The following is a 26,260-nucleotide window of genomic DNA, read 5'->3' as shown; positions in this document are numbered from 1 at the left end:
TTAAATGGGAAGTGCTCTTGGGAAAAATGATTGGTGCTTAAAAGTTGTACAGATTTGACAGCCTCTCTTCGCTTCATTTTTCATGCTAAAGAAGTCGGCAAATATTCTTCGCTCACATCATTATTGCACATCAGTGGTTCTAATTAGCTAAACAGGAGTTTGTCTCAGTCATTGATCATCATCAGCTCCTGGCAGTGTCTTTTTTTTTTTTTAAGGAACCTTTTTTTTTTAGGTCTTGTAAGTACATAGAAGTACATGTATTAATTGAATTGACCAGATTGGTTGGTGACATTATAAACTTGAAACAATATTTAAAAATTTTATTTTTTCAAGTAGAAAATATTGTATTCCTGTTACAGCGCCATTTTATCTTGGGAGCATTTTCCTGTTATGAAAATGTTAGACATCTCATACCACCAGGAGGAGCTGCTAGACAAATTGCCATATTTTGAGTTTTGATTATATTTCAATTTCAAAATTGTAACATATTAGTCAATTTTGGAGGTTTTTGGTTATAAGATATACCATTCAGGTATATTTTTGAAGTTTTTATTTTATATGGCACTTATGACCCATTTTTTCAATATTATGTCACTCAGATTAATCTACTGGGAAGTGTGTTATTGTTATTTTGGTGACTCTCACACTTTAGTGTGCCTCAGAATCGCTTGAGATCTTGTGTCTTAGTCAGTTCTCGCTGCTAAAACAGAATCCTGGGTGGCTTAAATAACAAACATTTATTCTCATGGTTCCAGGAGCTGGGAAGTACAAAATTAAAATGCCAGCCAATGTGGTTTCTGGTGAGGGCTCTTTGTAGATGGCTGCCTTTTTGTTGTATCCTCATATGACACAGAGAGATCTTCTCTCGTGTCCCCTCTCATTAAGGTGCTACTCCCATTCATGAAGGAGTAATCCTCATGACCCTAATTGCCTTTCATAGGCCTACCTCCAAATACTATGACATTGGTTATTAGGGCCTCAATATATGAATTTTGAGGAGACACAAACCTTCGGTCCATAGCACCTTGTTAAACACAGATTGCTGGGCCCCCACTCTTACAGTTCTTGATTCAGTGCATCTGGATTGGGCTGAAGAACATGCATTTCTAACCTGGGTGATGATGATGCTAGTGCTCTGGCAACCTAACCACTAGTTAGACTGTGAGTATGTGTACATACTTGTGTCATAGGAGATAATTAGCCTAGTATCAAGCTCATTTGGAAGCTGTAATAATGCTTTTGTTTGGGTTTGGTGTCACATAATCTAGTATTATCCGTATCTCATTTAGAAGGACCACCAGGATTTATTTGGACATTAGTGGGGATCTTAAGTTTATTATAGAAGAGGAGATTATAAAGACTAACCGTACAGTTTTTTTTAAAAACATTTAAGTTTAGGGGTACATGTGCAGGTTTGTAATGTAGTTAAATGTTTTTTAGGTAAACTTTAAAGGTAAACTTGTGTCATGGGAGTTTGTTATACAAATTATTTTATCACCCACTTATTAAGCCTAGTACCCATTAGTTATTTTTCCTGATCTTCTACCTCCTCCCACCCTGCACTCTCTGATAGGACGCAGTGTGTGTTGTTCCCCTCTGTGCAGCCATGGGTTCTCATCATTTAGCTCCCGCTTATAGGCAAGAACATGTTGCACATGCAATATTTGATTTTCTCTACCTGCATTAGTTTTCTGAGGATAATGACCTTCAGCTCCATCCCTGTCCCTGCAAAGGACATGATCTTGTTCTTTTTTATGGCTTTGTATATTCCACAGAGTATATTTACCACATTTTCTTTATCCAGTCCATCATTGATGGGCATTTATGTTGATTCCATGTCTTTGCTATTGTAAACAGTGCTGCAGTGAATATATGGGTGCATATGTCTTTATATGGAATGATTTATATTCCTTTGTAACCCTATAAACTAATTCCTGGACAGTTAAAAATAGATTCATGGTATATCTGGAAAACAACTTACAAAGGAACTATCTGACTGTAGTTAATGCTTTGACTTTCATGATCTGGGTCTTTGTCCCTGGGTAAACCCTATCATGCCCTAACTTTTGGGATCCTGTTATTTTCCTCCTAATGTATATACCTCTAATAGATTTAGTATTCTTTTGCAGTACTTCTGATTTTATAATGATAAGCTAAACATTCAAGTGGTAATTTGAGATAATATATTAGTGACAAATTATAGGTAAAGTGCATATATTTTAACATAAAATAGTTGTATAAATCAATCAAAACACACTAAAATATAAAATGGCAGATATATCGACAGGCAACGCCAAAACATAAAATAAAAAGGGGCAGAAATTCATCAGTTTCTGAAAGTACATTATATTTTATTATTAATAGAAGAAACAAAAGAAGGCCTAGTTGTACATAATGGATTGCAATTATGTATTAAATGTACTATTAATGTATGGTAAGTAGAAAACAAAATAATAAAGCAAGATAAAGTGCAAATGGTAAAAATAAATCATCATCATATACATGTTTGCAAAATTTCCAATGTGGTTTATTCCAATTCTCCACCTTTTGTGTGCCTACATCCAAAGGGCTAAACTTGACTTGAGAAAGACCTTGAACCATGATGACAATGATCTTGTATAAATTTATGACCACTAATTTTAAGTGGTCCTCAGTACTGCCTGGTCATCATCCTATTTTTTCCTGGCCCACTTACTATTTCAGTATCCTAGAATTTTTTTTTTCTCTTTTCTCAACTTCCAACACTTCTTTTCCGATTCTTACTTTCAGCTGTTGGATACCCTTGCTTTCATATACCATTGAGAAAGTGGAAACTCTTAGAAGGGAGCTTTTATTCCTTCCCATAACTGTATCTACAAACATATCTGAATCTGTTCTCATATTCTCTCTTTTTATTTCTTTGGAAGAACTGTTTATATTTACCTAAGGCCGAACAAACTATATGTATGCTTCAAGCCTCAAGGATTCAAAGATGTTGGACTGCAGTTCTCTTTTCTGTCCTGCATTATCAGTGTCTCTCACTGCCCTGGATCATTCCTGTCAGCATACACACAGGCTGTCTTATCTCCCATGTTTAAAAAAAACAAAAACAAAAACAAACTCTTGTGATCTCATATTTCCCTTGAACTATTTTGCCATTTCTCTGCTCCTTTCTGTGCAAAATTTCTCTGAAGAGTACTTTTCAGTATTTCTGTGTTTTTCTTTCTCACTTGAACTCACTCTAATTAGGCTTTGTAATCACCATCCTTCTAAAATAGTTCTCGTCAAGATATCGCTACTGACCTTAATTGATATGGTTAGGCTCTGTGTCTCCACCCAAATCTCATCTTCAGTTGTACTCCCATAATTCCCAATGTGTTATGGAAAGGACCTAGTGGGTAATAATTTGAACCATGGGGGTGGTTTCCCCTGTACTGTTCTCGTGGTAGTGAATATCATGGTATATGAAAGCAAGGGAGATCTGATGGTTTTATCAGGGGTTTCCGCTTTTGCATCTTCCTCATTTTCTCTTGCCGCTGCTATGTGTAAGAAGTACCTTTCACCTCCTGCCATGATTCTGAGGCCTCCCCAGCCATGTCGAACTGTAAGTCCAAGTAAACCTCTTTTCCTTCCCAGTCTCGGGTATGTCTTTATCAGCAGTGTGAAAACAGACTAATACATTAATATTGCTAAATCCAGCAGTCATTTCTGTCTTTAGTGTGTTTGCAGCATTTGATATACTTGATCATTCCTTTCTACTAAATTCTATTCACTTAGCTCTTTCTCTTTATTCTCTTAAATTACTGGCTTATCCTTCTTACTTTCATGTGATGTTTTTTCCTTATCTCACGAATCTATAAATGTTGAAATGCTCCAGGACTGAATCCTCATACTTCTTTATGCAAAATCACTCCCTAGGTGAACTTATCTACCCTTATGGTCTTAAAAATACAGTAGTCTGCCTTATCCATGGGGGATATGTTCCAAGCCTCCCAACGGGTACTTGAAACCATGGATAGCACTGAACCCTATGCACACTATGTTTTTTCCTACACGGTAATAGGCAGGTAGTGTTTATAGCATGGATACTTTCGACAAAGAGATGATTCATGTCCTACGTGAGTTGGGAGTTGGACAGTGCAAGTTTTTTCATGCATTCAGAACAGCACTGCAATTTAAAGCTTATGGATTGTTTATTTCTGGAACTTATCATTTAATATTTTTGGATCACAGTTGGCTGCTGGTAACTGAAGCCATGGAAAGTAAAACTGAGGGTAAGGGGGAACTACTGTATTTGGATGACTCCTAAAGTTGTATCTCCAGCCTTAACTTTTTTACTGATTCCAGACTTTTTAATTCAACTGCCTACTCCTCTTGGATGTTGATTAGGCATCTCAAACTTAGTATGTCCACATTTGAAATCCTTGTGTCCACCAAACTTCTTCTTTGTGTCTCAGATAATGTCTACTCCATTCTTCCAGTTGTGTAGGCAAAAGCTTGGGAGACATTCCTGACTTTTCTATCAAGAAATCCTGTTAGCTCTACCTTAAAAGTATCCAAAATTTAATCACTTCTCAATGCCACTGCATCTGCCTATCTTGTACAATTCACCTTTCTTTTTTACCTGGCTGTTTCATTTGCTTTCTAACTTGTCTTTTTGCTTTCTCCCTTGACCCTTAAGGTCTGTCCTCAACCCACCAGCCATTGATACTCTTAGAATGTTATACGTTATTTCTCTGCTCATTGCCTTCCCATTTCACTTCAGATCCAAATTTCACAGGGCCTAGAAGGCCACATATTATTTTATCCCCAGTGATTTCTCTGTTCTTAGCTACCATTTCCTTATCTACTTTACTATAAATGTGTGTACTTCCGTGCTGTTCTTTGAATATACCAATTGCTCTTGCTCTTGTGTCTTTGCTCTTGCTACTAGTTCCATGACTTGACTTGGAAAACTCTTCCCTAGGGTCTTCATGACTCTTCCTTCCTTCCTTTAGATCTCTCCTCAAATATAATATTACTTTTAAGGAGAGTTACATGTTAACTATTCTATATAAAATAACAACAACCTTCGTTTCACTCCCAGCTTCTCTAGGACTGGGAATTCCTTTCTTCGTTACCCTAATTTATTGTCCTTATTATACTGATAGCAATTTGACATACTATGTATTATTTATCTTCATTATCTATGTACTGAAATGTTAATTCCATGAAGGCAGCAACTTGGTTTATTTTGTTCCCTCCAATATCTCTAGTCCCTAGTCCAATGACTGTTATATAATAAATGTGCAATAAATACTTGAATGAGTGATGGATTAATGTATTAGATGTGACTTTCATTTATTTATTCTGGTAGGTATTCCTTCAATCTGAGAACTTTATTTAATTCTAAAATATTCCCAGCAGTTACCTCCTGAAATATTGCTTTATTTTTCATCCCCATAGTTATTACTTCTGGAATGTTGTAGGCATATATTGGAGTTTCCCAAAGAAACTTGTCGCAACTGTGTTTTCATGTTTTTAATCTCACTATTTTCCTGTGTAGTGTTCTGGATGAATCCCTTATTACTATCCCTCGTTTCACTAATCTCTTTTTGTGTCTAGTTTTGAGCTTAGTCCATTTAGTTGTTTTTTACTTCAGTGATTATAATTTTTTATCTTCAAGATTTTAATAGCTTCTTTACATCTACCTGATTGTGTTTCATCTCTCAGCTTTACTTTTAACATTAGTTATTCTTTTGTCTTTACGGACCTTTAACTTACTTATTGTAGTCTTTTTCATTGTATTCGGTTATTTTTATTTTTTCTAGAGGATTGCATCTTTTGACTTGAACTAGTATGTCAGTGTATGTGGGTTCATGTATTTTGAATTTTTTTGTTTGGGGTCATATCTCAAGAGGGAAGATTGCTGTTATTGTTACTGTTTACTTCCTCCTCTTTCTCCACCACCACGTCCTTAACTAATGCCTATCTTTTTTTCTAGAAATTTTATAGTTGCCTTTAAATTGTCAATCTCACCCTAGTCTCTTACCTGAAATAGGTTTTATAGAGGTTTTGCTATACCTAGCCTCAGTTGCAGGGTGTTTTGGCTCAACTCTTGATTGGGGAGCTACATCTATAAACTTTTGCCTTTCTAGACTCTAATATAAGCCTTGGTTCTAGGCAAGGATGGGCAGAAGCTTTTTTCCAGCTTCATTTCATGAGTTAGCATTCCCATCCCACACAATGAGCCTGGTTGTGCTTCTGCATACTGGGTAAGGCACTCGTATTTCCTATTAACCCCAGAAGCCAAGCTCCTTTCCACCTCAGCCTGCATCTGGCTCTGGGGGACAGCAAATAGTAGCTTCATCCCCATTTATAGTTTTCTATTTTTGTTTAATTTGTGATTCTCACAGATATAGATTTGTCTGTTTAATTGTTTATGTTTTTCTGTGAATACCATGTATTTTATTTGTGACCTTTTAAAAAATGTAAATCAGTGTCCAATAAATTTCCCCTTATTTATAATATAAATTGACTGGTGTCAGCCTGATTATACAGTCTCTTCAGACCTTTATTCCTTCCTTTCCCTTTTCCTCCTTTTCCTTTATAAAGCTATATTTGTTTAAAAGCTATATTTGTTTTAGAAGATAGTCATTCTTTACAAGTATTGTGATTTTCTGTTTCCCAGAGAACTATGCTTTGATTGTACAACTACCATTTAGTTTAGTTAATAGTATTCTCAGAGACTAGAAATGTATAGGAAGGTGTCAGAAATCAAAAAATTCTAGTTATAGGGTATCGACTATAAGTAAATCTCTGTTACTCTCTCTTTTGAGACTCTTAAAAAATGGTAAATTTTATCGTTAATATAACTGTGTATATGAAAGCTTAAATTAACAAGAACATGTTTACTTAATTGTAATTATTTTCAAAGCGATGACATTATGGTTATTGCAATCAAGGTTAAACCATGTTTTATGTAATTTTTATCATATACCTAAATCTAGAAATGAAACTGTTCTTTTAGTATGAAGTTGTCTTAGTTTTCAGCAGTTGTAAGTTGCTGTCACTTGCCATATGGTCAACTCAAGATTATTTAATTTTCTATATTTTAAAGTGATATTAATATTTGGGATATGAAAATTTAAAGTATTAGCTACCAGTTATGACTAATAAACTCTCTATATTTTTGTATCTAGAGAAAAACAGAAATCTGAAGCTAAAGACAGAAAAGTTCTAGAAATTCTGCAAGTCAAGGATGCCAAAATACAAGAATTTGAACAGGTTGGTGTTATAATAAAAATATTTAAATTAACTATATTTGTTTTCGGTAGTAGATCTTCAAAATTATTTTTATTTTTTTGCAATAGTGTTTATTGAGAATATCAGGGTCCTTATGTTAAAGCATTACTATTTTGAAGTCACTAGTAAGATTATTCTTCATCATTAATACTTCACTTGTACCCTTTTGTTTTCTGAATTAATAGATTATAACTCTTTATCTAATGTTACAGTTTTATAATAGTATCTAGCTATTATTCTTTATTTTGTTGAATTTTGCCATTATTAGCAGTTATCATTTACTTCTGAAACTTGTAAATTTTCAGATGGTTTTATTTGTAGAAAAGATAAAAATTGGGATCATATTATTTACACTTAAAACTTGTATTTTTGTGTTAGTACTATATTAGGCCATTTTTCCACTGTTACAAATAAATACTTGAAACTGGGTAATTAATAAGAAAGAGGTTTCATTGGCTTATGGTTCTGCAGACAGTACAGGATGCATAGCAACATCTGCTTCTGGGAAGGCCTCATGTCAGAAGGCAAAGCATGTGACACTTCATATGGTTATAGCAGGAGCAAGAGAGAGAGACAGGGCATGGTGAGGGAGGTGCCACACACTTTTTTATTATTTTTTTGATTTTTTTTATATATATATATTTTATACTTTAAGTTCTAGGGTACATGTGCACAACGTGCAGGTTTGTTACATATGTATACATGTGCCATAGTATGGCGATTCATCAGGGATCTAGAACTAGAATAACCATTTGACCCAGCCATCCCATTACTGGGTGTATGCCACACACTTTTAAACAACGAGAGCTCATGAAAACTCACTCCCTATGCAAAATCAGCACCAAGCCATGAGGGATCCACCCTCATGACCCAAACACCCCTCACCAGCCCCTACTTTCAGCTTTGGGGATTACAATTCAACGTGAGATTTGGGGAGGGACAGATATTCAAACTATATCAAGTACAGTCCTATCTTTTATCTATAATCAGTAAATTATACAATTACATATAATTATATGTATATGTAATATGTAAAATTATGTGTGATTATATAATCAGTATGTAATCACTGCAAAAGTGCATGTGGTCATGCTTCCTGGAACAATTTTCAAGATATAAACATTTCAAAAAAGAAGTGAAAGAAATTTAAGAGTCGCTAATATCGTTATATAATATTTAAATTCATTTTATACTCAAGCTCATTACGGAGTAAATAAATTATAATTTTTCTTGGGAGGTACCTTTTTGGCAACCATGTTCTTTTGACTTTTGAATTTATTTTTCTTTCTAACCAATTAAAGGTTCATGAGAACTTTGATCTAGGATCAGTTATTGTGATAAAGTTGTTTTATGAAAAGACTAAAAGTTCCATTCCCTACATTTCTATCTGTTCTTTCTAAAAAGGAATATTGATTCCAATAAACTTAGAAATTTGAAATTTACACGTTTTCCAAAGTTGAGTTTTTCTTATAGAAAATGTCATTATTGGTACTATGATGATAAAATGTTAAGAATAACATTTTAGTAAATTTGTTCTGGAAAGAAACATTTGTATTTACCACCCAAGTATCAAACAACATTAAAATGTACTCTAAAATAGGTAAATGTTGTCATGTGCCTGGTATATTAATTGGATTAGGCTAAGCTGCTTGACAAGTACAACCTTATGAGCCAGACATGGCAGACATCATTTGTATTTACATTTTACTGGAAAAACATTTGGCCACCCCAAGATTCAGGCGATTTGAGAAAATGTAGATACAAGTTTAGCAGTCCCTTCCTCAATTACACCTCTACTCTGTGAGAGAAGGAAAATTTTTAATGTCCTTAGGCATTAAGTTTGCAATGCTTTAGTGAATGCTCTTCGATTTACCAGCTTTGGATAACCATAGCACACCCTTAGAAAATGTTGCCTTTTGTAAATGAAAATATATTTTTCCCTTTTCTTTGCTAAATTCTTTGTCTACTTCTGCATCCTTGAGTAGGGATTGTTTCATTATTTATCTTTTGAGTGGAATCACATAGCTTATATATAACATATTAAACTCTCATAATAGAAATTATTTGCTTTGTAGGGACCCAAATTTCTTAGGATTAATCATTTCATTTTTGTGCAATGATGATTATAACTTTCTACAAAGTATATTTTCAGTTAGGTTCAACAAGATAATGTATTAAATGTATATATTATCCTGTGATGGTGTTGTAGAATATTCAGAGTTACATTTCTTGCCTTTAACGCTTTTTAAATCTCTTTGATGATTATGTGATGATAGAAGTAAGGTGGAAATTGCCATATTCTCCTACACTACTTTGTAGTTTCTATGAGGGCAGATACTATTTCTCTTTCATCCACTCTTTAGTCTCATACAGACGACTGTATACCCAGTACATAATTATGAGTAGTTATTTCATAGTCAGGTCCACTGACATGGACCTGAATTATTAGGTTGGCAGGAATTAAAGGTATGTAAATGGAACCATAAGGACTTGATAGTAATTTTGAAAATGACTCTTAGGTTTTCAGCTTAGAGAAACCAGGAGAACAGTGGCATTATTATCAAAAATAGGCTTATTTTCAGGAAGTATAAATTGTTTTGAAGGTAAGGTTTTGAGCTCCTCTTAGAAAGTTTGTGTTTGAGATGCTGATAGGAATTCCATTTAGAGATTTTTAGCAAACTGTTGGAAGCATGAATCTGATACTTGGGAGGGAGTTTTGACGTGGAGATGTGGGTATTTAATAGTTTAGTTAGAGGGAAGACTTTAAGCAGTGAGAATTTTGAGAACAAGATATTTACTGATATTTTTAATGAGGAAGGAAAAATTTTAGTGAAAGAGGTGAAAAGACTTTATAGAAGTAAGGAGAGAGTACAATGCAATATCTCATGAATTGAGAAAAGAGAGTTTCAAGAAGCAAAATGTTGTCATTGTTGTAAAATGCTGCAAAAAATGGAGTGGGTTTTTGAAAAAAGACATTACATTTAGCAGTCATGAAGTTTTAAAATGAATTTTAGAAAGCAATACAACAGGGATGGCATATGAAATTTTAAGAGATCATTGAATTCTGACAAAGTAATGGAAAGGAATGAAGAAATGTGACATTATGGGGTGGGGAGATAGTGGGGTGGATTGATTGATTGACTGATTTTTTATAAGTAATAGCTCACGCAGTCGTGGGCTGGCGAGTAGCTCTGCAGGGCAGCCTGGCAGAATGGAGACCTAGGGAACAGTTTATGTTACATTGCAAATCCTAAGGTAGCCTGGAGGTAGAATTTCTTCCTCCTCTGGGGATCATAGTATTTTCTTTGGGCCTTCAACTGATTGGATGAGGCCAGCCCACATTATGAAGGGTAATCTGCTTTTCTCAAAGTCCATTAATTTAAATGTTAACCACATCTAAAGAATACTTTCACAATAACATCTAGACTGGTGTTAGATAAGAACGTGTGTACCATGGGTAGCCTAGCCAAACTGATATATAAAATTAACCAAATGAGTAAAAACAGCTGGGGTAAATAGGTTTTATGTTTATCTGGCTAGATATTAGGCTGTCTCCACTGTTCGCTGTGGTATGAGTTAGAGGCAAAACTCTGGTATCCGTGTCTTTTATTTGAATTTTTGTAGAGATTTTATAAATATCCTTGATATGCACAATTCAGTTTTCTTAAAAAGAAAAACCTTAGACAAATTAAATTCAATGGAGTTTAATTGAGCTGAAAAAAAATTCACGAATTGGGTAACACTCAGGACCAAAAGTGGTTCATAGAGCTCTGCTCCGCAGTGTGGGCTGGGACTATGTACAGCCAGACAATGGAAGTGACACACAGAAATAGCCAGATTGGTTACAGTTTGGTGTTTGCCTTATTTGGACATGTTTTGGCAATTTGCACTTGTGATTGGCTGAATGCTTGGCTGCTGTGATTGGCTGAGACTCGGCTACTATACAAAAATATACTCTCAAGAAGGGTTGTGTTTACATATTGTTAGGTTACAGTTAGCTACCTACAGAGGCAATTTAATTTAATAGTTGTTATTTAAACTGCTTTGTTTGGTCAAACCTATTAATTATACAATAGCCCCATTGATGTGGTAGTGGGGTGTTGGGGGAGGAGAGGAAGCGGTCTGTAGTGTTATGTTTGGGTTTTTTTCATGGTGAGCTCTGCTTCTGGACTGTGACCTTCAAAAGTGCATCTTAGTTTTTTGTTTGTTTCCCCCCTCCCCTTACCCCCTTAGGAGAGACAGGAAGGCTAGAAGGTGCTAGAGTTGGGTATTTCCCTTTTCCAAGTTGGTTAGTTAGGCTCAGGTAAAACCCCATGAGTCTGGGCTCTGGTAAAATAGTTTTTCTTGATGGCAGGCCTTGGTAAGAAGAAAATGAAAGGAGCCGGGCACATTCCTCAGCCCTGGGCTCAAAACAAACAAGCCCAGTACAAACACATGCCATCTTCCCATCTCACCACATATCACCATATATCTCTCAAACTTCCTGAGCCCAGTACAAACACATCCCATCTTCCCATCTCACCACATATCGCCATATATCTCTCAAACTTCCTGAGCCCAGTACAAACACATCCCATCTTCCCATCTCACCACATATCGCCATATATCTCTCAAACTTCCTGAGCCCAGTACAAACACCACCAAGAAAGTCTCCGATAAAGGGACAGCCGTTCAAAGTTTTACTGAAAAAGCGGGAACCAAAAGAATTCCTTTGTTCCCCTATAACTCTCAGGCTATAAAAAGCAAACACTCGCATTGTTCAGGGCCCTCTTGTATGCTGTGGAATGGAGGGACCAGGTTCGAACTTGTAGTAAAGATCCTTGCTGCTTGGCTTTGACTCTGGACTCTGGTGGTCTTCTTTAAGGAACTAATGGTCTGGGCATAACATCTGGGGGCCCGTCCGGGATTCCCCAAGCCCACCAGACCCCTGGTCAACGGATCTGCTAGGATCGATCTACTGATAGGTGAGCTGGCTCGTCTCTGTTTGTCTGTCTGTATCTGTTCTGAATCCGAATCTGTGACTCACGAGGTCTGAAACTGGAGCTGGCACAGTCCTGGCGGATGCGCTATAGGACAGCCAGCGGAGACCGGTAGGAGACGTCCCCTGGCTCTCATCTGATCTATATTGCGGTCTGAGCTGCCCCGGCTTGGCGGGCAGCAGCTGTCTCTTATCTGAGCTGCCCCGGCTTGGCGGGCAGCAGCTGTCTCTGATCTGAGCTGCCCCGATTTGGTGGGCAGCAGCTGTCTCTGATCTGAGCTGCCCCGGTTTGGCGGGCAGCAGCTGCCTCTGATCTAGGCTGCCTCAGCGCGACCGCGACCCAGGCAGCTAACTCTGACCCGGGCTTCCGGTGCGCGCTTGCGATCTGAACTGCCCCGGTTTGGCGGGCAGCAGCTGCCTCTGATCTGGGCTGCCTCAGCGCGACCGCGACCCAGGCAGCTAACTCTGACCCGGGCTTCCGGTGCGCGCTTGCGATCTGAACTGCCCAGGTTTGGCGGGCAGCAGCTGCCTCTGATCTGGGCTGCCTCAGCGCGACCGTGACCCAGGCAGCTAACTCTGACCCGGGCTTCCGGTGCGCGCTTGCGATCTGAACTGCCCAGGTTTGGCGGGCAGCAGCTGCCTCTGATCTGGGCTGCCTCAGCGCGACCGCGACCCAGGCAGCTAACTCTGACCCGGGCTTCCGGTGCGTGCTTGCGATCTGAACTGCCCCAGTTTGGCGGGCAGCAGCTGCCTCTCATCTGGGCTGCCTCAGCGCGACCGCGACCCAGGCAGCTAACTCTGACCCGGGCTTCCGGTGCGCGCTTGCGATCTGAACTGCCCGGGTTTGGCGGGCAGCAGCTGCCTCTGATCTGGGCTGCCTCAGCACGACTACGATCTAGGCAGCTAACTCTGACCAAGGGTGCCAAAGTGCGCCTGCGATTAGATATCATTAAGAAGTCAAATCAGATTTCCTTTACAGGGATTCAAACCCACATTCCTTTATAGAAAGAGACTATAAATTATTACAGGATAGGTAATACCCAGAGCACTCCCCTATCTCTCCTTACGAGTAATTTCAAGGAAGTTAGAGCAAGGGGCCATGATCTTGGTATAGAAATCAGGAAAGGAAAGCTAATTACTCTGTGTCGCTCCGAATGGCCTGCCTTTGATGTGGGGTGGCTACCCGAAAGGACCTTCCGACTTGCTGTCATCACTAGAGTAAAGTCCAAGATTTTCCTACCTGGGCGTGCGGGCCACTTAGATCAAATCCCATATATCCTCATATGGCAGGACCTTGTTGAGAACCCGCCTCCTTGGCTGTCCCCTTTCCAATTAGCCTCTGAACCCTGTAAGGCACTGGTTGCTCGACCACTAAAATCCAAGCAGCCAACTGCCCCCCACCATCGTGTTCTACCTGACAGTGGGGACCCACTGTTCACAGAACCCCCTCCATACCCCTCCGGGCCCCAGGCCCCAGCCCCCCTGGCTGAACTGCGGGAAGGAGCAGGTGGACAGGAGGCGGCCGGCACACACGGGCCCGCTGAAAAGGAAAGTAACTTTGAAAGGCCGGCAGGGCGGACGCGAGGGCGCACTTCGCGGACTAGCCCCCCTCAGCCGCCTGACTCCACGGTGGCTTTACCCCTTCAGGAAATAGGACCCCCAGATGACACAGGAATCCCCAGGCTCCAGTACTGGCCATTCTCCACCAGTGATCTGTATAACTGGAAGACTCAGAGTGCTCGGTTTTCAGACAACCCCAAAGATTTACTGGCTTTACTGGATAGTGTCATGTTCACCCACCAGCCCACTTAGGATGATTGTCAGCAGCTCCTCCGAATCTTGTTCACCACGGAAGAGCGAGAGAGAATACAGATAGAAGCTAGAAAGCTGGTCCCGGGGAATGACGGTCAACCGACTGCCAACCCCAACCTCATAAACGCAACCTTTCCTCTGACCAGGCCAGCGTGGGACTACAATACGGCAGAAGGTAGGGGACGGCTACACCTTTATCGCCAGTCTCTAATGGCAGTTCTACGGGCAGCTGCTCGCAAGCCCACTAATTTGGCTAAAGTATATTCTATTCTGCAGGGGAAGACAGAGAGCCCAGCTACCTACTTAGAAAGATTAATGGAAGCTTTTAGACAGTACACCCCCGTAGATCCAGAGGCTCCAGGAAGTCAGGCAGCTGTTGTAAGGTCTTTCGTAAATCAGGCAGCCCCAGATATTAAGAGAAAACTCCGGAAATTAGAAGACTTGGAGGGGAAGCGGATTCAGGACCTCCTTCAGATAGCCCAGCGGGTTTACAATAACAGAGATACTCCAGAGGAAAAGCAATTTAAGGCCACTGAAAAAATGACCAAGGTCCTGGCAGCAGTGGTACAAAAAGAGCATCTACAGCCAGAGTACACCCAACCTAGGCGGCCCCCCCAGCATGATAATCTGAGCAAAGACCAATGTGCCTATTGTAAGGAGGCTGGCCGCTAGGTAAGAGACTGCCCCAAAAAGAAACCACGAGGACAGGGACCCAGACCCCCTAGGTCTACACCCATACTAGTCACTCAAGACGAAGACTAAGGAAGACGAGGTTCGGACCCCCTCCCCGAACCTAAGGTAACTTTGCAAGTGGAGGGGTCCTCAGTCCAGTTCTTGGTCGATACGGGAGCACAGCACTCGGTCTTAGTTAAAACTAATAGGAAATTATCCTCCAAATCCTCGTGGGTTCAAGGGGCCACAGGAATTAAGAAATACCCATGGACAACACAAAGAACAGTAAACCTCGGAGCCAAGAATGTAACCCATTCTTTCCTGGTCATCCCTGAGAGCCCCTGTCCCCTATTGGGGAGAGACCTGCTAACTAAAATAGGAGCACAGATCCATTTCCTCCCTGAGAGGCCCGTCGTGACCAACTCCCACAATCGACCCGTGTCCGTCCTGACTATAAACCTAGAAGATGAGTACCGGCTCCACCAGGAGAAAGCGGCCCCTGACCAGGACATAGCAACCTGGCTCCAGCAATATCCAGAAGCGTGGGCAGAGACAGGGGGCTTAGGTCTAGCAAAACACCGTCCTGCCTTATTTATTGAACTAAAGCCTGGGACAGACCCCGTGCGGGTACGCCAATACCCGATGCCCCTAGAGGCCAAGAAAAGGATTGCCCCGCATATCCGCCGGCTCCTTGACCAAGAGGTCCTTCGCCCATGTCACTCACCCTGGAATACTCCATTGTTGCCGGTACGAAAACCTAATAGTGGAGAATACAGACTGTACAAGACTTAAGAGAAATCAACAAGAGGGTTGTGGACATACATCCAACTGTACCTAACCCGTATACCCTCCTAAGTACCTTAAACCCTAAACATCAATGGTACACTGTTTTAGACTTGAAAGACGCTTTCTTCAGTTTGCCTTTAGCCCCTCAGAGCCAAAAGCTCTTCGCCTTCGAGTGGAATGACCCTGATAAGGGCATAAGTGGCCAACTGACATGGACCAGGCTGCCGCAGGGATTCAAAAACTCTCCTACCCTGTTCGATGAGGCCCTCCATGAAGACCTAGGTGAGTACCGATGTAAACACCCTGAAATAATTTTACTACAGTATGTTGATGACCTCCTAATTGCTGCTGAGACCCAAGAAGCTTGCATCCAAGGGACCAAAGGTCTCTTACAAGCTCTGGGGAATCTAGGCTACCGAGCCTCGGCAAAGAAAGCTCAAATCTGTAAGCCAGAGGTAACATATCTAGGGTACCTGCTTAAAGGAGGGCAGTGCTGGCTAACAGACGCCCGGAAACAAACTGTTCTGCAGATCCCCAGGCCACAATCCACCCGACAAGTGAGAGAATTCCTGGGGTCGGCAGGATTTTGCAGACTATGGATACCTAAGTTCGCAGAACTGGCTAAACCCTTGTATCAGGCAACACGGGGGCAACAACCATTTAATTGGACAGACGAAGCCGAGTTGGCCTTCCAACAGATTAAAACCGCCCTACTCTCTGCGCCTTCACTAGGACTACCTGATGTTACCAAGCCCTTCCACTTATACGTGGATGAGAATAAGGGTGTCGCCAAGGTGGTAATAACTCAGAACTTAGGCCCCTGGCGGAGGCCAGTTGCCTACCTGTCAAAGAAGTTAGACCCAGTAGCTGCCAGGTGGCCCCCTTGTCTCCGAATGATTGCGGCCACGGCTCTGATGGTGCAAGATGCTGATAAACTTGTCATAAGGCAAGAATTGCAGGTCGTTACTCCACATGCCATCGAAGGTGTACTCAAACAGCCACCTAATCGATAGATGAGTAACGCCCGGCTCACCCACTACCAAGGACTACTACTAAATCCTCTCAGGATAATTTTCCTGCCCCCAACGACCTTAAACCCTGCCTCGCTGCTGCCCAACCCGGACCTGGATGCCCCACTCCATGACTGCACCAAGATACTAGCTCAGGTGCACGGAGTTCGAGAAGACCTGCAGGACCACCCACTTCCTGACGCCGACCTCGTCTGGTTCACTGATAGGAGCAGCTTCATGCATCAAGGCCAGAGGTACGCTGGAGCGGCAGTAACTTCAGAGACTGAGGTAATCTGGGCAGAACCCCTGCCCCCGGGGACATTGGCCCAGAAGGCCGAACTGATAGCGCTCACCCAAGCTCTTACCTTAGGGGCGGGGAAAAAGCTGATAGTATATACAGACAGCCGATATGCTTTTGCAACGGCGCATATACATGGGGCCATTTACAGGGAGCGAGGGTTACTGACGGCTGAAGGAAAAGAGATAAAAAACAAGCAAGAGATCCTAGCCCTGCTAACAGCCCTATAGAGGCCAGAAAAGTTAGCCATTGTACATTGCCCAGGGCATCAGAAACTAACTACTCCAACTGCTCAAGGCAACTTTCTGGCAGACCAAACTGCAAGGAATGTGGCGAAGGCTCCCAGCCAACTCCTTGCACTCCAGCTCCCTGACCCGGGCCCCCGGGACTTGCCATATTTCCCTGAATATTCAGAACAAGATCTCCAGTGGATTGACAAACTTCCCCTGAAACAAATCCAGAATGGGTGGTGGACTGATACTAATGACCAAACCATCCTACCAGAAAAACTAGGACAACAGGTGTTAGAACACATCCACCGAACCACCCACCTGGGGGCCCGGCGGATGATAGACCTGATCAGACGCTCCAAGCTCAAAATCAGACATATAGCTGAGACGGCCAGCAGTATCGTGACAAGTTGCAAAGTCTGCCAGCTTAACAACGCATACCCCCAATCTCAAGCTGCAGCAGGAACAAGGCTCAGGGGAACCAGGCCCGGTATCTACTAGGAAGTAGATTTTACCGAAATAAAGCCAGGAAAGTACAGGTACCGGTACTTACTTGTCTTTGTAGATACTTTTTCAGGGTGGACTGAAGCATTCCCAACCAAAAGAAAAACTGCTCAGGTCGTAGCAAAGAAAATTCTGGAAGATATCCTTCCCAGGTATGGCTTCCCCATCCAGATAAGGTCAGATAATAGGCCTGCTTTCGTCGCTAAGGTAAGTCAGGACTTGGCTTCCATCCTTAGAGCAAATTGGAAACTACGTTGCGCTTACAGGCCCCAGAGTTCAGGACAGGTAGAAAGGATGAATCGGACCTTAAAAGAGACCTTAACTAAATTGACTATAGAGACTGGCGCTAATTAGGTAGTCCTTCTCCCCTATGCTCTGTTCCGGGCCCGTAATACCCGTTACAAACTGGGCCTTACCCCTTACGAAATCGTGTATGGCAGACCTCCACCCCTGGTTCCTAGCTTAAAAGATGACCTGCTTAAGTCTGAAACAGAAAATGTCTCTGAATTCTTATTTTCCTTACAAGCCTTACAGAAAATTCACCAAGAAATCTGGCCCAAGCTGAAAGAGCTATATGAGACCAATCCCCCACCGACACCGCATCCGTACCAGCCGGGAGACTAGGTCCTGGTTAAGTGACACCGACAAGAGACCCTAGAGCCCAGGTGGAAAGGACCACTCCAAGTACTCCTGACCACACCCACCACCCTGAAGGTAGAAGGCATTGCATCGTGGATCCACTACACCCACGTCAAGCCAGTGGACCCAACCTCCGACCTTCTAGGGCCAATCACGGCGGCAGCTGAAGCACCAGACACGTGGACTGTGGACAGAGCTAAGAACAACCCCTTAAAACTCACCCTGCGCCGGCAGCATAGCTCACTGCAAACATGCAGTTAGGTAGTCTAACTCTAACATTAGTACATTAGTCGCCCTAGTGGCCACTAAGGGAAACATAAAGCCAGCTCCTAATCCCTTTGTCTGGAGATTCTGGCTTTATGAAAACCAAACCCACCCTAGGCAACCTCATAAGCCCGGGAAATTGGTGGCCAGTGCAGATTGCCCCTCCTCAAGGTGCAATAGCCCAATTTTACTAAATTTTACCGATTTCCCAGTAGCCAAACCAGTGGCACCAATAATATGCTTCGAGTATGATCAGACTGAATACAATTGTAAACAGTATTAGTGGCACCAAAGTGCCGGCTGCCCTTATAACTATTGTAACATCCATAAATACCAATGGTAAGGTGGAAAAGAACAGATAGATCCCAGATGGCCCTTCCATCGCAGACGAGATAGAGACCTTTCATATACGTGGATAGTTAGAGACCCCTGGAACTCCCGCTAGACCACGCCTCAACACGGGGCTGTATACTACTCCTCCGCCTCCACATGGCCTAGCAGTCACCTCTATCTGTGGCGGGGTCTAGTGCAGGTACGGCCCCTGTTCCATGGAAATATCCAGCGACAAGAAAACTGCCTGACACAAGACTTACGTCCTTTTTCCTGGTTAAAATTATTGCAAGAAGGATTAGAACTTGCCAACCTTACAGGACTTCACAGCCTGTCTGGCTGCTTTCTGTGTGCCACTCTAAGGCGTCCACCGCTAACCGCTGTCCCCCTGCCATGAGGATCCTCCACCTCAGCCCAAGCTAACAACCACCGAAACCTCTCATATGCCCCTATCCCTAACGTGCCACTATACCTAAACCCCAGTCAAGAAAAGTTTCCCTACTGTTTCTCAAGAACTAATTCCAGCCTGTGCAACATCACTGCAACACCCCCTAACATCACCTTAAGGGCTCCGTCAGGCATATTCTTCTGGTGTAATGGAACATTATCTAAAAACCTATCAAGCCCCTCTGTTACCAACCTACTGTGTCTTCCTGTCACATTAGTTCCCCGGTTAACTCTGCTTACTGCCGGCGAGTTCCTAGGGTATACCGGTAACTGGACTAGTGCTGTTATTCACCCAGACCCTAGACCGAGACCTGCACGAGCCATATTTCTCCCCCTCATTGCAGGAATCTCCCTCACCGCATCCTTCATGGCGGCCGGACTGGCTAGGGGAGCCCTAGGTCACACCCTTATAGAAAGTAACAAGCTGTACCAACAATTTGCCGTTGCTATGAAGAAGTCAGCTGAGTCCCTTGCCTCCCTCCAGCGGCAGCTCACGTCCCTAGCACAGGTAACCTTGCAGAACCGGAGGGCCTTAGACCTACTCACTGCTGAAAAAGGGGAACGTGTATGTTTCTAAAGGAAGACTGTTGTTCCTACATAAATGAATCAGGGCTCGTGGAAGACCGGGTCCAACAGTTACGCAAGTTAAGCACAGAAGTAAGAACACAGCAGTTTGCTTCAGCTGCAGACCAATGGTGGAACTCATCTATGTTTTCTCTGTTAGCTCCCTTCCTTGGACCCCTACTGAGTCTACTATTTCTGCTTACCGTAGGACCTTGTGTTGTTAACAGAATTTTGCGGTTCGTTAGAGAAAGGTTTGACACTGTACAACTCATAGTCCTCAGAGCCCAATACCAACCTGTAAACGCTGAAGCAGAATCAGACTTATAAGACCCAAGATTGGCTCTAAAAATACCTGAAAAGAAAAGGGGGGAATGAAAGGAGCCGGGCACATTCCTCAGCCCCGGGCTCAAAACAAACAAGCCCAGTACAAACACATCCCATCTTCCCATCTCACCACATATCGCCATATATCTCTCAAACTTCCTGAGCCCAGTACAAACACATCCCATCTTCCCATCTCACCACATATCGCCATATATCTCTCAAACTTCCTGAGCCCAGTACAAACACCACCAAGAAAGTCTCCAATAAGGGGACAGCCGTTCAAAGTTTTACTGAAAAAGCGGGAACCAAAAGAATTCCTTTGTTCCCCTATAACTCTCAGGCTATAAAAAGCAAACACTCGCATTGTTCAGGGCCCTCTTGTATGCTGTGGAATGGAGGGACCAGGTTCGAACTTGTAGTAAAGATCCTTGCCACTTGGCTTTGACTCTGGACTCTGGTGGTCTTCTTTAAGGAACTAATGGTCTGGGCATAACAAAAAGAATACTCTGAGTGTGTTTAAAGATGGTTATTTTCTCCCTCCACATACTGGAAACAGGAAGGAATTATTGTGTAATCTTCCCTGTGACAACATGACAGGGGTCCAGTAGGTTAAACTTATGAAAATGTGTCACCTCTTACTGTTTTATGGTTCCTCTGAGTACTGTTTGCCCCCTTCCCCGGAGCATGACTGGGCCATCCTTGAGTTTTAAACTCTCAGACTTGTCCATATTGATCTTCCAGTAATTCATTAATTACAGAATAAGTTTTTCCACCCTGGTGCTGGCTCCTGTGGAAGTTTTTTCTCCTGGGCATCTGTTACATTAAGTTGTTATTCTCTATTTTCATGTCTGTCTCTTCAATTTTGGGAGCGTTGGTTTGCTGGATAGTCTCAATTCTCTGATGGATCTGAAAAGAGTTGTTGATTTTCAGTTTGTTCAGCGTTTTTTCTTAATGTGTTACTGAGAAAGACGACTGCCAAGTTCCTTACATGCTGGACTGGAAACCAGAAGCCCCCTCCATTGAATTGTTGTTGTTCCACTGAAAAATATTAAATAGCTCCTAATTTTCAAGATTTATAGCTATGAGATAGAGTAAGAATTAGAATGACAAATCCTTCAGCTTATTTAACTCTTACTTCTGTATCTAGTGAAATTACTAGAAAGTTACACACACACACAGTATTTTTTAGCTGGTTTCAGAAAAACTTTCACAGGGTGCAATCTAATAATTATTAGTATAAAGAATTGCCTTTTTTGGGTAAGACTATGTTTTAGCTTTGTCACTGTTATAAAATAATGTAATACATTTCCCTTCTAGTATTGTGCTTTGATAGCATGACTTATGATAACTTAGTAAATTGTATTTAATTAGATGATAATTGCTCTTTCACATTATATTTCATTTTTGTCTTACCTTCTAGGAAGCTCAGAAGTTTTGTTTCATAATTGCAATTACTTCTTTTATCCCTTCCTTTTTCTCCACTTATCATTGCTTTAGTTATTGTGGTTTAATTACTGCTTTGTTTGTTTTTTGTTAAAAGTTTCATGTCCATTTTGAAAATAGGTAAGTATAAATAATAAATTAACTATGCTCAAGTATTGCCTAATAGAGTTTAGGCCTTATGCCCCTTCCCTACCCCCCACCCATTTTTGTGCTTGCTTCATACTCACTATTATTCTCTTGTTACTCTGTAGACTTCTCTTGACCATTATTTGAATTATTCATTCATTTCATGGCTTATCTGTAATAAATTATTTGTTCCAGACATTCTCTCTCTTGTCATCCCTTATTGCTTGATGGTTCCTCTGAATTTTGTTTGCTGTTTTAGTATTAACTCAAGCCAGGCTATTAAGAATTTACCTGCCTCTATTCAGAAAGATTTGTTGAAAAATATTAATAAAGCTTAATTTTAAAATGAACTTTAACTGTATATGTCTGTGCTTTCATTATTTATAGAGGGTGTATTTTATTAGGAAAATATGTTGATTTATACAAACTTTTACACTTTTAGAGTTTAATTATCAATGCTCTTGTGTTGTGAGAGAATCTTTGTCTAACTTATTTTCTTTAATGATTTTGTGATATAAGTATATTATGCAATTTAATATTAAACTAATTATCGGAATATAATAATTTTGGTTAACCAATTTTTTTTATTTTATTATGCTTTTTAATTTACAGATTGAGTCTGTGTTTGTCCTTTTGAATTACTATTATAAGTTCACTCAAATGCCAAAATCTAAATTATTAAATAATTCTCATGAAAGGACTCTATTGGTATCATTTATATTGTCAGTGCCTGTTAAGTTTAGTTTACTTTAATGGGAAAACCCTTTTAAAACTTGTCATTTGGTTCTTCCTAGAGTTTAAGTAATTTCAGAATAGACAAGATATGCTCAAATTTTGTCATTTCTCCTTCAAAGGATAGGCTTATGGGTATTTTACAAACAGTTTTAATGCTTATATTATTGAATTTATTATTTGGTGTCAATTTCATCTGTAAACACTTAACAGTCTAGTTTGGGAGACATTATGAGTAGATAGATTATTAGCAACACTAGGTAGTTTGTTGTGTATCAAATGTATAATATAGATAATACAAAAATTTAGAAATGGCAAGAATTACAAAATACTGAGATAGTAAGGGAAGCTTTTATTGAGGAGGTGGAAGTCGAGTCTTAAAGGGGCATAAGACTTAGCTGAGAGTAGAAAAATTGATTGTAAATTGTGGAGGAGCCATTTTTATGCATCTATTTTTATGTTATTTGATTGATGTCAGGCACATTTTGATATGGCCTAATCATTCAAATAGAACAGAAAAGTTAAAAACTGAGATGCTATTTGTACTTACTGGATTTAAAAAAATTTCCAACCCTGAGAGTTAAGTGTTGGTATGGAGGTAGAATAATGAAAACTCTTGAAATGCAAATAGTCTTTGACTTAGCAATTTCACTTTTAAGTGGATATAATCCAGAGAAGTGTTCTTCAAACTTTTGTTAGTATGATCCCCACACTGAAGTACATTTTACTTCATGACCCATTATACACACATGAAGTAAGTTTCGTATAAGTTATTTTTCCTACATATAATTAAGGTAAACATATGAAAATGTTTATATCAAAAATGTGAATTTACTAATATTTAAATACAATAAAAATCTTAAACATGATAAAAATTTAGAAAATAATTTATGAAGCATGTCTGTTTTACAAGTTTATTCCTATAACCGTAGTTTCATTGCTAAGAATGTGTGCCTATTACCTTGATATTTTCTATTGTATTATAATCCGTTTAAAAAAATGCCACCTATTGTAACTAAATGGATTTAATGACCCATTACTAGACTGCAGTCTGTAGTTTGAAAAACACTGCTTGGGAGAAATTCTTGGTCATGAATATTTGCAGTCATGCTGAAGAGTGTTCTCTGCAGTATTGTTTGTATACCCCTTTACCTCAAATGGGAAACAGCTGAAATACACACTGATAAAAGATGGATAAATATAGCATAGTTATCTGATGGACTAACACTGTACATCAAGAAATTGATCTACAGTTACATTCATTATTATGAATAAATTTGGGAGCATATGTTGAGCAAAAATAGCAAGCTACGTAATATGCGTAATATGATTTAAATTCAGAAGTAAGCAAAACTATACAGCATATTAAATAGGGACATATATCTGTCTTTGAACTATAAAGAAAAGCAAGGCAAAGATAAGAATCAGGGTTTCAGGATAATGCTTACCCTTGGAGGGAATAAGAGGTACTAGAGGATAAAGGGTCATTTATGAGATATCAAAGATAATGGTACAGTTGTGTTTCCTAGCTGAATGTTGGTACGTACAAGACCTCTCCTTTTACTTATTTTTTTAAAAAATTATTTACACACTTATCACAGATTATTTTTGTATGTATTCAGCATCTAAATTATTTTTTAACTATAAGTAAAATAAAATCAATAATTAATATTACACTTTTAAAAATTAGAGTATTGGGGTTGGGCATGGTGGCTCACACCTGTAATCTCAGCGGGACCGAGCTGGGAAGATTGGTTGAGTCCAGGAGTTTGAGAAGGTAACATAGTGAGACCTCATTTCTACGAAGAAAATTAAAAATTAGCTGGGTTGGTGGCACATACCTATGGTCCTTGCTACTTGGGAAGCTGAGGTGAGAGGATCCCTTGAGTCCAGGAGTTCGAGGCTGCAGTGAGCCATGATTGTGCCACTGCACTCCAGAGTGGGTGACATGACAGAGCGAGACCCTGTCTCTCAAAAAAAACTAACTAAATAAAATAGAATATTGGATATATTTTCACTTTATTCCTAAAAATCCACTTTTCATTATAATCCTGGATCTTCCTCTCATTTTCAGTTTATTCCCAAGTCCTTTGGAGACAATTTGATAAGGAAGAAATATGAGAGTATAAAATAAATTGATATTTAGGGATCAGCACCAGTGATAGATCAGAAATGGAATAAAGGTCAACTGAGCATATTACTTTAAAAAAGGTGTTTCTATCTTGATGTGTCTCTTTCTTGGTTGACAGACAGAAGGTGTTATTGAGTCTGACTTGGAGGCTTCCAATAATTGTGTGAGGCTAGATACTATGTGTTTAATAAATATTAGTTGAAAGAATGGATGGGTTGATAAAAGTTGAAGAAGTTTAGGAAAGAGATAGTATCAGGATATGGATTTCATTTTTAGCAAGTTAGTTTGAGGTAGTAGACAATCCAAAGGGAGAGGTCTTGTATAGCTGGAAATATGAGATTGGTGATTGGGAAGGTGAGGGCTGGATTATAGATTAGATAGTCTTTCAGACAGAGGAAAGATTAGCAGCCAAGAGAGGTGCTACATTTTCTGAGAGAAAAGATGTACAGAGAAACAAGGAAAGCTAAAAATTGAGTCTGGGGTACATCCACCTCGTAGGTGTAATTTAAGTATCTCACAGGTGAGAAGAATGTTCGGTTAAAAATTTTGGCAGCCTTAACATTCTAAATATTCTGTCTACACAGCAAGATATTATTAGTACTAAAACAAACTTGCCATTTTAAAAATTTTAAAGTGATTTATGCTTTTACAAAATCATAGTTTATCAGAAAAGTTCCTTCTAAATGACATTCAAATAAAAGAATAAGGAATTATGTTAGCTATAAATATATTTTCTTTAATTAGAATGGTTCATAAAATCTTGTTTTTCTCCTGTTACACACCTAAATTCTGAAAATTTGCTTTCTGAGTATGATTTAATATTTAGTGTCCAGTTTTTATGTGTTCTTCAACATAAATAGGCCCTGTACTTGCACATTTTAGTTAAAAATTCATGGGCATGTTACAGGAGATGAGAATTGTGGTGACAGACATTATTATGAAAGCTAGTTAATCATAACATTAGCAAATCAAAATGTAAAACCTTTAAAATAAAATACTGTTTTTCTTAGAAATAAAAGCTCACCAGTAATTTAAATTTTTTCCACAGAGAGAGTCAGTACTGAAACAGGAAATAAATGACCTTGTAAAACGGAAAATTGCAGTAGATGAAGAAAATGCTTTCTTCAGGAAAGAATTCAGTGACTTGGAGAAGAAATTTAAAGATAAAAGTCAAGAAATTAAGGTGTGTTGAGTTGTACATAGTTTTGTGGGACTGTTGCTTTGAAGTTCTGCTTTAAGCTTTGTTAGCCTTTGTGGCACAGAAAGTGACAGGTTTGGAGGAAAAATTGCCTTAGGCCCTCCTGTACCATACAGTTTTCTCACATGCAAAAACTCTGATAAAGATGCTTTAAAGCCAGAACTCCAAGCTTTATAACTTTTAGATAAATAGTTAATGATGGAAATGGAGCTAAGAAAGTAGGAGTGTGAATATGTGGCTTCTTGTAATTAGATTCTGATGGGACTGGCATTATTAATTGATAAAACCCAGGTCTGGGAGGATATGTCTGTATGGGTCTCAAAAATAGCTGGGGACAGCATCAAAGGCAGCTTGATCAATTAATGGGCTCTTTGCAAATGTGTACTCATCAAAGCTGTAATCCAGTGAAAAAATATGACCCATCCACCTGCATGAAAAGAGGCCAATAAAAGTACACAGGTGACCTTGGCTATCAAATATAGAAGAAGCTTCTGTGAGGGTAAAACTGC

General features: G+C 40.1%; 1 protein-coding gene across 11 annotated transcripts in view; it reads left to right on the top strand.

Moving 5' to 3' along the window:
• CNTLN (centlein) overlaps positions 1-26,260 on the top strand; it is a 365,528-nt gene that overhangs the window by 89,204 nt on the left and 250,064 nt on the right. For 9 of the 11 annotated variants that reach the window (XM_031014894.3, XM_031014893.3, XM_063696347.1 and 6 more), the window contains exons 3-4: positions 7,161-7,245; positions 25,602-25,736. In XM_031014894.3, the coding sequence (XP_030870754.3) occupies positions 7,161-7,245; positions 25,602-25,736 (220 nt within the window). The remainder of the gene's footprint in view (positions 1-7,160; positions 7,246-25,601; positions 25,737-26,260) is intronic. The other 2 variants (XM_063696349.1, XM_063696348.1) reach the window with 1 other exon arrangement.

The sequence above is a fragment of the Gorilla gorilla genome, chromosome 13 (genome assembly GCF_029281585.2).
Source record: "Gorilla gorilla gorilla isolate KB3781 chromosome 13, NHGRI_mGorGor1-v2.1_pri, whole genome shotgun sequence".
Lineage (NCBI taxonomy): Eukaryota > Metazoa > Chordata > Mammalia > Primates > Hominidae > Gorilla > Gorilla gorilla.
Note: the sequence above shows the minus strand (reverse complement) of the source record. Positions and strands in the feature narration are given on the sequence as shown.